The 11,730-nt window shown below is 36.8% G+C and overlaps 1 protein-coding gene across 1 annotated transcript; it reads left to right on the top strand.

Moving 5' to 3' along the window:
- The first annotated feature begins 477 nt into the window (after window positions 1-477).
- On the top strand, window positions 478-10,901 carry LOC308695429 (uncharacterized protein). Its single transcript, XM_081373568.1, has 2 exons — window positions 478-841; window positions 7,022-10,901. The coding sequence occupies exons 1-2, from the start codon at window positions 757-759 to the stop codon at window positions 8,401-8,403; spliced, it is 1,467 nt and encodes a 488-aa protein (XP_081229694.1). The 5' UTR covers window positions 478-756; the 3' UTR covers window positions 8,404-10,901.
- Window positions 10,902-11,730: the final 829 nt, after the last annotated feature.

Consider the following 11,730-nt stretch of genomic DNA (forward strand, 5'->3'; position numbering starts at 1 on the left):
AGTTCACCATTTGGTCCTTAGGGCAGTTAATTTATCTCATTGACATAATGTATAATTATTGTACATTGTGGAAAAACTGATAAAACTAGTTACAAAAATCATCTTAGACAATTCTTGAGTGGCATAAGTTATTCTGTTTTTAAATAACAGCTGTATATAGAGATGTGTTGGACATGACATTTGTTCATTGCAGGTCGGAAAAAATGTAAAATATTAACAATTTCTCTTGTAATCTAAGTGTGTCCTCTTACAGACCTTAAAACTAGACAAATTATTTAAACTTATGAGACTTATGTGTTACGTGACTTTTGAACAAGTTTTGTTTATTCAACTTCACAAGCCTAAAAGTGCCCCTAGTTGAAGAAACGCCCATATACGTACACGCATTTAGCACATGATTTAGCATCAAAAACAAGATCATTCTTACAGCCCAGTAGGCGGCGGCAGACACCCGGTAACGCGAACCGCCTATAAACCGAAGAAGAAGAAGAACAACAACAACAACACACGCTTTAAAGTTGTTTGTACAGCGTGTCACATATCTACCACATCTAACGAGTGTATTTTAAAGTTGAACTAGTTCGGTATAAGCACTTTTACTAGGTTGAAGACGTGTGCGAGTATAGATTCATTGCGTATAATCTCATCATTATAATAATGTGGCGAAGATGCGTTTAGCGAGCAGGAGTGACTCCATGAAGCAACGGAGATCTGTGTATTAATAAGTGTGCAGAACTCAGACATACTGTTATAACGATGCAGTTTATTAAACAGGAGAGTGAAGACATGAGTTATCCTCAGCCATGCAGAGTGAAAGATGAAGACACTGAGGAACAAATAGGTTGGTGTCCATTCATTCATTCATAACTGCTATAGAACAATAAGGTAACAAAGTTGGCTGTAGTTATACATACACATTTAATTGATCATATTGTATCAGGTCCCACTTTATATTACCATTTAAATGGATAATTTGATACAATGCACTTATTCTGTATTCGTGTTTTTTTTTTTTTTTTTTTGCATTGTACTTGCATAAATATAATTTATTCTGAAGCAATATTCTCGTCAGTGTTCAATCAGCTTTGATGTATTTAAATCTGCATATTGAAATACCCCCCCCCCCCAAATCTTATTAAATGTATGTATTACTTGTTAATTTTCAATTCCTAAATTTGATCAATGAATTCAATTATTTAGAATAATAACCCTAGGTAGGGCTGATCCAATTAAACACTGAAAAATTACAATTGCATTAAATAATGTTATGATATTGTTTTAAATATAAAAATAAGAATCGTTGGAAAGAATGATACTTTTAAACACAACCCTAAACCGACAGTAGATGGCGACAGGCGACCGTCTTAATGAGTGAGTCATTGATTCATTCATTCAAACGATTCATTCAAGTGACTGATTCATTCATGAATGAGACACTTGTTTATGAATGGGTCATTAAATCTTTGACTCAACTGATTTGTTCAAAACGACTTAATTTTAACTGTTTATTATCCACTATCAATCACAACTTACAATAAACGTAATAAAATCAGAATCATTCTCATGTTTTAGTGATTCCCTACTAGTTATTTTTTGTTATTGACGTTTTAATCAGGCTACTTGTCCGGTCGGACAAAATTTAATTTTAGACTAAATTTGTCGAGCCCTGTAATTAAGTTTATAATTACACTGTTGTCCCTCCCTTAATGCTGCTCATGTGCTTTAGGAACTTTCCTACTTCCCACTTCTAAAGTCGTGATTATGAGTGTATTGCGTTCAAGTGCTTTGTTGTCGTAAAGAACAGAAATCGAGGAGGACACCAGGTTGCGCGCGCAAGGCACGTGTCGGGTATTGGTAAACATAATGACCGCTCACCGCTGTGAACGTTTTTTGTGCCTCTGATTCATGTCTTTATGTCACTCTGCAAGTAGTCCATTCATTTGTCACGATGGAACTTCATTTAAAGCAGAGCTCCACCAAAGAGCCTTATAAAGGTTATCTAAAGTGTGTTAAGAATTTTGGACGTGTGGGGCGAACTATTTCTTTTCTTAGCTGAAGCCGACAACAAGACAAAATTAATGTAAAGACAGACATAGTGCAGTTCCTATTTTCGTTTTGACAAGTATAATACATTCTGTAGTCTACCCCTTACATGACCTGGCAAGTGACATTATTCTAAAATGCATAAGAATAACTCCCCCGACATGGTTAGAAAATAGAGTTTGGGATCGTTTCTTCACGTCACAATGCATTGTGGGAATCACGGTACGGAAGTAGATGTACTGTATAGTAGGCAGTAGGTAATTAAAATTGTAACGTTGGTCATTTGATAATATTAGGTTTAATTTAGGTTATTTTTTGGAAAATGGTTCAGTTTTGCTGTATTGTGAACTGCTGTAATCGGTCTCACGATCGACAGGGCAAACGCCTCATAAATCATGTTAGTTTTCACCATTTTCCTACTTGGAAAAAAAACACAAGGAGACTTGGTGTCTGAAATCACCAAGAGGCGTCGGATGGCTTGGGACGAAAACAGTGGATTATTGCACGTATGATAGGTGAGTAATTACTCTTGAAGTGTAACAAACCCGCATAGACAAGCTTCATAGCTCACAGAATCTGACAAGTGTGTGTGTGTCACCACTGATGCTTGGTTAACGTTACCTTAGTGCGAACGATTGTTTTCTCCGAGTTTACTTTGCAGATCTGCAGATCTTGCACCCATCCATTTGTGAACTGCATGTGAGCCTCCAGTGACTTGAAATTTTTTAATTGATCGGAGGTGTACGCGCTCACTCCACGCAGACCAGGTAGGAGAAAATATCAGGGAAACTGAGGCTTGGTAAACTTTCATAATTATTACACCATACTCTGTTCATAGGGATCGATTTCGCCTATATTCTCAATTTTTTTTTAAAGTAGTGTTGTTTGGCTTCATTATTAAGTTTGTCAGTATACAGTATAGCCAACTTTTTTTTGTCACGGTCCATAACTCTTTCTCAATGGCGGTGGAGGCCGGCTGGCTACGCTATTACCTTATTCCAAACCGGCCTTTGCGTTGCCTCTAAAATGGTCGCCGTTACCCACAATGCACCGTTCCATAACGTCTACACCCGAGCTCTATACTGCCTCTAGAGCCAGCTGCACAATGAGAAAATGTCATAGCATGATCAGAATAGCCTATGGAAGAGAAAGAAGAGAAAGAAATCCGAAAAAAGAAAGAAATCTGTAAAAAAAATAAAAATCTAGCATTTCGAGAATAATGTCGAAACACTTTGAGAATAAAATGTCGAAACACTTTGAGAATAAGAATAAAATGTCGAAACACTTCGAGAATACAGTCTTGCGTAGAAGTTGCGTGTGCTTGCCATTGTTTCACATTGCCGGACAGGCATTCGTAACAGTGCACGAGTGTTTCCAATTCATTACTCAAGTGTGTGTGTGTGTGTGTGTGTGTGTAAAGAAATGCGCTTGTGAAGTCGAACTGCCTCAGACATGGATCTACACAAAGAAATAGCTTTTTACTTTTATCTGGGCTTTCAACAAAAAGGAAATGCTGTCGCCGCACCGTATATTTTCCTGCTTTTTTGTCCTTTGCCAATCACACCTATGCTTAAAATGAATTCATTTCCTTAACTTTTTTATTTTTATTTTTTTATATGTTCTCAGTAATTAAAGTGTTTAAAAACAAAGTATTTGCTTTTCTTTTGAGTTTTTGTATATAATGATCTCATATTTTTGTTCTGCAATTTCAGTAGCCTTCTTAAATGCAGTTAACAGACTTTTTCCCTGTAAATCGCATAAATCTGATAAAAATGTTTAAAAATACCATTCACTTAAGCATAATATATCAGTGATTTATATTTCAGCCACAGAAATAATTGTATTTTTATTTTATTTTAAACAGTTATTGCTATTAGTAACACCACATGATGAGTGTTCCCTCCAAATGATACAAAGACCTTATATTGTTAAAAATCTATATAAAGAGATCAGTCAACAATACATTTCATACAAAGAATAGATTTAAACCAGATTTTATTAAAATTTCACAGAATTTTTATGAACAAACATTTTATAAAAAAGGAAATTTATGAAAATCATCGCAAACATAACTTGATTATGACATTGGAATGAATACATTTTTATCAGAACCATGTATAATCATGTAATCATGCCTCATCACAAACAGTTAGTGGCCTTGTGAACAAACAAACATTTAACTGAACTTGACAATCATCCAATCAATCCAACCAATCTGCTGATGGGTGCGGCACATGGTGTTAACTGCAGGCATTTTGTTTAACCCCAGTTATTTCTGAACTTTGCCCAATCTTGGCTGCTCAATTTAGAGTAGCGAGGGGTTGCTGGATCAGGATCTGAGTTGACAGCATGAACGTCTTTCTTACAGTAGAAAATGACATCTGGAATTTGTGGCCACATGAATGAGTTCTTTTCACCTGATGTAATATAGCATCATGTCATAAATCTATGGTGTATAGTCTGCTTTACTTTGGACCAATGATAGATGACAGCAGAAGAACATGTTAATGAAAAAATTCATTTCTTCCAGGTAATGCAAAACACATAAGCTGTCCAAACTCCGTGTTGCTTTATTTATAGGTTTCATTTTTATTTTATTTTTATTTTTTTTTATACATACCTTTCTCTTGTCCTAGCGAGGTACTTCTCTCTTGCTGCAAGGTCAGAATTGACACGCTGCCTATGGCGAGCGGTTTTTATTTTGCTCGGCAGTGGCATCTGGTAAAATAGATTAAAATAGTTAGAAATAAATACATAATAAATTACTAATAAATACATAATTATCAAACTGAATTTACATGCTCTAAATTATGTTTTTGCATTTTTCTCATATTGTACAAAGATGACCCAAATTGCATAAAAATCTATTCCAAATGATACTAAAATAAAGTACTTTATGTATATAAACTATCAATTGAATATAAAAGCACAAAAACTGCCAGTCTAGGACATATGTTTCATGGAAAACACTCTGAATTGGTTGCACTACATGCTATTTGGTCGCACTACATGATATTTTCAAATTCAGTCAAAATTTACAGGCACAGAAGTGGCCACCTACACAAAACAAGTTAGCTTCCCACAAAAGGTCACTATGAAATCTATAATAAAAATATATATTTGAGGAAATTACTTAATATTCATAGTTTTTTTTGAGGTCATACCACATGATATCCAAATGTGGTAACTACATACCAGCCATTAAAAAGTTTATTTGTTTCCAAATTTAAGAGAGAGTTACAAACCGCTTGCTGCTTCCATGGGTCCTTGGCAAATTGGTATATGATGCAACTTCCTCTCTTTGAATGGATTTCAACATAAAAGTCCCAAAGTGGTAGTTTCTTGATGGTCGCACCACATGATATTTCATAAAATGGACATCATCGGACAAAGTTTGTGTAAATATTATGATGGAAATATAAATACAAATGTTTTGCAATTTTGTAAAGGATTACAAAACACTTTGAAAATCATGCCAAATAGTGCAGAAAATAAATCTGAATAAATTTAGAGCAATTTCAAAGACGTTTCCAAAACAGCAGCTATGGCCGGGCGGTCGCACCACATAATATTTTGACACTTTACATAACAGAAAAATTACAAATAACTAATGGTTTTTGAAAAGATAAAGTGAGTACATACATGGGAGAGGTACTAAATATATATGGTATCTTTTAAGCTTTTAAACCCGTTTTTAAGCATTACGTCATTGACCCATTTACGATTTGGGAAGTTGTGTGTGCTTGTTTTTGGTAGAGCAAGATGGTGGTGTAACTTTTCGTAATTAACCAGACAAAATGCAGCATGTTTTTTAAACTCTACTTCAAGAAATCTAAGAACGTGCGTCAGGTGTATTTAGCTTTTTTATGTTTTTGTTTATTTTTGAAACTCACTGCGTTTCTACCATAGTACGATGCATCATTGAAGAAATTAAGTAGTCGCAAATTTGTCATTCAGCCATGCTGGTTAATGGTGTCACGCAGGTGGTGGAGTAATAACATCATGAGATCAAATTAATGGCAGATATTTTACAGCCTTGGCATCTGAGGACTATCGATACTGCAGAAACGATATGTGCGCGTTCTCGGTCTCTTCTCTCTGATGGCGAATTGACACACACCCGCCTCCTCTCACTCACTCGTCTCATTCGCTCCGGTTAAATGGTGCTGGTGTTGCGCACAAGCCGTCTATCAGTCTCAAGTAGTTGGAAGTACCAAATACGCACAAAATTATGTGAAAATGTCAATTTTTTTAATGTATTTGTCCATTTAAGAGCAATGAGCTCTGAAAAAGAAGACAATCCGGTACTTCCGAGATGTTTGAGAGGCGGCTTTATGAGAGCGCCACTTGTTTAGATCAGTGGTGTGGGAGCTTTTGGTGCGAGTGCGAAACCTGCGAGAATGTGTAAAGCCTCAGACCACACCTACCTAGAGTCATTGCCACGGACCAATGGTAGTTCAAAGGTGTTTCCCAGCGTGAGTAAAAAGATGAACACAATAGAGAGCTGCTTTAGTAGAAATTTAAGTTTTAATTCTAATTGAAAGCGACACTGATTGTATAGATAAAGCAGACATCTTCAACCCTGCTCCTGGAGACCCACAGTCCTGCAAAGTTTATTTCCAACCTGTAATTTTTCAAGTGATCCTAAAGACCTCTGGTATAAATTGCTAAATAAACATGACCTGACTCGACTGGATAGCTGAATTGCAGAGCTGGTACATATTTACATATTCATCTAAACATCGCTTTTAGCAGCATTGGTGACTTGATAATGATTGAGTTTATTAAAGAGGAGAGTGAAGACATGAGTTATTCTGAGCCGTGCAGAGTAAAAGATGAAGATACTATAGTATGCAAGGTATTTCCAACTTCTTAGCAGAGAATAGAAAAGAACTTTCATGAGTATATCAGGGCCTTAAAAAATAACCTGTCCCTATCTTGGAATGAATTTTGACTTTTTTGTTTGTTCTCACTTTAGGTTTAGTGGAAGTTAAAGAAGAAAATGAAGAACTGAATGACCTTGACGAGAAGCACCATTGCTTCAATCAGAATTTCAATACTGAAGACGAATCTTTGAGTTGCTTACCGACTGACACAGATTTGAACCAAGAAAAGGCCAAACGAAAAGGAGCCAAAAGGTCTTTCACCTGTTCAGAGTGTGGAAGGGTTTTCACTCAAAAAAGGTTCCTGACGAGGCACTTAAGAGTTCACACCGGAGAGAAACCCTTCACGTGCGTTCAGTGTCGGAAGAGTTTCACACGCAAAGAAAGGCTTCATATGCACATGAGAATTCACACCGGAGTGAAGCCGTTCACATGCCCTCAGTGCGGGAAGAGTTTCAGAGAGAAAAGAATCCTTCAAAATCACATACGAATTCACACTGGAGAAAAGCCGTTCACGTGTCGTCAGTGCGGAAAGAGTTTCACGCAGAAAGTAAACCTGAAAACTCATGTGAGAATTCACACCGGAGAGAAGCCTTTCGCGTGCCATCAGTGTGGAAGGAGCTTCGCAAGCAAAGGAAACCTTAATATGCACATGCGAATTCACTCCGGAGTGAAGCCTTTCAAATGTCAGCAGTGTGGAGTGAGTTTCACAGAGAGGAAAATCCTTAGGAATCACATACGAATTCACACCGGAGAGAAGCCCTTCACGTGCCTTCAGTGTGGAAAGGCTTGCACCCAGAAAGGCAACCTGAGGATTCACATGAGAGTTCACACGCGAGAGAAGCCTTTCACGTGCCATCAGTGTGGAAACACCTTCAAATGTAAAGGGAGCTTTAATTTGCACATGCGAATTCACACTCAGGAGAAACCGTTCACGTGCCTTCAGTGTGGAAAATGTTTTTCGCAGAAATCGCACCTGAAGATTCACATGGTAGTCCACACCGGAGAGAAGCCCTTCACGTGCCAGCACTGCGGGAGAGGTTTTAAACGTAAAGAAAGCTTTAACGTGCACTTGCGAATTCACACTGGAGAGCGGCCTTACACGTGTGATCAGTGCGGGAAGAGTTTCATACAGGAGGTCAGTCTCAAATCTCATCTGTGCTTCAAATCGCCATCAGTCCATAAAAAACAACCGAAGATGAATGCGAGTGAGAAGCACCAGGAGATGCATGATGGTGTAAATGCTCATGAGTGCTCCGAGTGCGGTGAAGCTTTCACTAGAGCTTGTGAATTGAAAATGCACCAAAGAAATCACAAAGAAGAACAAGCCTACGAGTGCTCGGGATCCCTGGAAACAATCGAGCGAGAGAAGCCGTACCACTGCCTTTCATGTGGGAAGAGTTTCAGCTCTTCCAGAAATCTGCGGACTCATAGCAAAATACTCTGCTCACTAAGCAAAGAAATGGAGATGGTGTAAATGGTGTGACATTTAAAAAACACCAAAGACCCAAAAATGAGGGGCAGTAATAAAGAAAGCAGATTATTGGTTCATAAAATTAAAATGCTACTATTTTCTACACTCAGAAAATATTTAGGACTAAATTTAAGATGTATTTGAATTTCATATAAAATTTCCATCCATTTTGATTTTATATAATGTATATTTGTCAGTCTTATATAAATAAATAAAAGTAATAATAAATGGCATAGTTTAACTATTTGTATTCAGATTGCTCAGAATCAGCATAAATCTGTTTATTGTGAAAACAGTTAAATGTATTAATTGGAAAAAGTATGAACATGTTTAAAACTAGCTGTGAAACAAGCAATATTCAATTAGTTAAAATGTTTGATATTGAAAGAAATTGGATTTATTGATGATGCATATATAAGCTTGGTTACTGTGTATTTAAAGCACATGTAGTTTATTTGTACCATTACAGACATTGTACCGGTTTCGTTCGTTCATGTATGACTGACAAATATGCATCACATTAAGCTTATTAGTTTAAAACTGTGTAATCTAAATGGATGGATGTTTTGTGTGCAATTGAAATGCATACATCTTAAAATTAGGGCCTAAATTGGAATGTTTTTATATTAATATGTGTGAGGAGCAATAGTACCAATTTAATTAACAATGGCATTGATATCTGTTTGTTGTTATTTGCAATCCATACCATTTTGTAAGTCTTAGCTGTTGACAAGGGATATATTGAGAATTAAAGAGATTATACTTTCTGTTGATATATTTAGTATATTGAGTAATTAGTTATTCGTTTGATTAACTAATTACTCTTAAGCCCGGGACACACCTAGCCGACGTCAAAGAACTAGCGGTGACGAAAGCTGACTGTGTTGTTGCCTCTCGTTGGCTGCGTTTCGAAGAAAAGGCTGTGCTTGAACACACCAAAAGGACTAAAGGCGACTGTCAACTATCACGTGTGTTCTGCGCCTGCGTGTAAGGAAATAACTGTCTATATCAGCAGGTTTAAATAGTCTATTTTCATCATTCAAAAAGGGAAACCGAAACTAAGATGCTTGCTTACCATTTTGAATATCAAACGCGCTTATCACTTTCTTCATTCTAGTCGGCTCATGTTGTTATAAAAATATTCGTGCATTCGAATGCTCAGGTAAGATGACATACAATTATAACAGTCTTCTGTCTGTACCGTCTTGACTTCTTTGCTTGCTCTCATCACTTTTGCTTTTATTCTGGAGTCGTTCGCTAAGCTGAACGGCCAATCAGAGTTCTCTCTCTCACCGACGCCAATTCAACATGCTGAATCAGCCCACAAAACAGACGAACGTAACACATCGAACCAACTAAGGGTACGTTTACACGACAACGATATGCTTAAAACAAAGAAGTTTTTCATTTGAGTTTCCCGTGTACAGACGACACCATTGTCAAAACGATCTCCATTCACACGGATCTGCGAAAACGACTAAAAACGCTGTATTCTGCTGCCAGGCCAGTAGATGGCGATGAAACACTACAGACTGAATGTGTAATACGCTTGTGCATGACGTCATCATCTTCAGAAATTCACGTTTTTGTTGTTTACATGGAGAATGTTTTCAAAACTTGATGTTTTCAGACACCCAAAATGCCGTTGTCGTGTAAACGATTGGCCAAAACGCATAAAAACTTTTACGTTTTTAGTTGAAAACGGTGTGGTGTAAACAGCCCCTAAGCCAACCGACGCTCAAAAACGGTGGCCTTGGTGTGTCCCGCCCTTAATGGAAGAGGATGTTGCAGTATTCTTGCTGTACCCTACTTGCAACAAGCAGTCTTGCTCAGGCATGTGCTAGTTATTATAGGTGCATTACATGTCAGTAATAATGCTTATTATCATCATCATTTTATAGCCTCTAAGCTCACTAATGTAGTAGTGTATACTGTTCAGATTCAGATGGCCTTGGAAGGACGTGGAAACATGTTTGATAAAGACTTGTGTATTTGATGTATTTTTTCATGTTAAAGATGTACAAAATTGAAGAAATAAAGATATTAGACACATATAACATTGTTTAAAGATATTCAAAAGTGTGAAATATACTTTTTTAATATTTTAATGAGAAAAGTGCACACATCCACAACAAAATGGGAACTTTGTAAACCACATTTATACATGATTTCTAAAAGTGTAATATTAGTTTATTTTGGTCACATGGTCAGGGAGGCCCGTCTCCTCTTATAGTCTTCATATTTGACTAAAAACAACTCTGGAGGGGTCAAAAGGCCCATACTGAACTACGAATATGCTGTTGCAAAACATTACTGGGTCGAGACCGTCTTATACAGAATTATAATTGATGTACAGACATGAAGGCCATGTTGGAGATTTTCTGAGTTTATTGATGTGTAAACCAATCAGAATCCTGTGTGCACTTGCGTCAAACACACTTGATGAGTGAAGCTGATTCCTGAAACAACTTTCTTTTAAATAAAACATTATTCGACTGATTAAAACCTTGATTTGTGGTCTTCATTCATCTACTGTACTTCCCCTACTATATATAATTGACTAAATAATTTACCAAGACATCTGACAGTGACATAGACATAGGTATTAACATAAAGTAGCATGGCATCTTACGCACAGAAGCCATTGGCACGTAGCTATGCTATGTCGCCTGATCCGATGTGTGTGTCGCGTTCTTTAAGGTCCACCTGGAAACAAAGATCCAGTGATGCCAAACTCCCTCATGGAAGAAGCAAGCCATCGTATTCACAACTGTGACAATGAGAGCTTAATCCAGCATTTAGTTGATCCTGATTTCAAAAGAATGTGAAGTATTTAAAGTTTGTGGCATAGACTCTTTAAAATACGAGAGTTTTACAAACCGGTCTGTTAGTGTAGGGACATCGGTTACGTTTTCACGCCCCTAAACATGACGTGGCCGTGGCCTTGACCAATGAAAGCTGCTGTGGAGTCCAGACCTTCTGCCGTCAGTCTGCAGCATCGTGCAAAAATAAGGTTTACAGTAACGGATGAGACGTTCATAGTGATTCATGATAGATTTATTCCATGTGTTTCCAAGAATGGGCAGTTTGTGTGATCAACAACATACAGTTGCACTGGTGTTACACAATAATCATTTCAACTAAATTTAAAGAATATTACCTTCCATTAAGTAACCATAATTTTTGTATGTTAAATACAACAAATAGGCTAAAATATATGCAGAGATAGGCATAAATTCTAAGATAAAAAATAAAAAAATAAATACAATACTGTGTGAAAAAATTTATTTAAATACAAAAACAGTATTTTGTATTTTGAAAATACACAAA

This window comes from Scardinius erythrophthalmus (assembly GCF_964197995.2).
Source record: "Scardinius erythrophthalmus genome assembly, chromosome: 9".
Lineage (NCBI taxonomy): Eukaryota > Metazoa > Chordata > Actinopteri > Cypriniformes > Leuciscidae > Scardinius > Scardinius erythrophthalmus.

Bases quoted from the DNA above. Each gene is read 5' to 3' on its own strand.
- LOC308695429 (XM_081373568.1), top strand. From the start codon at position 757: ATGCAGTTTATTAAACAGGAGAGTGAAGACATGAGTTATCCTCAGCCA. The intron at 842-7,021 runs GTTGGTGTCCAT...TTCTCACTTTAG, and splicing joins AGACACTGAGGAACAAATAG to GTTTAGTGGAAGTTAAAGAA.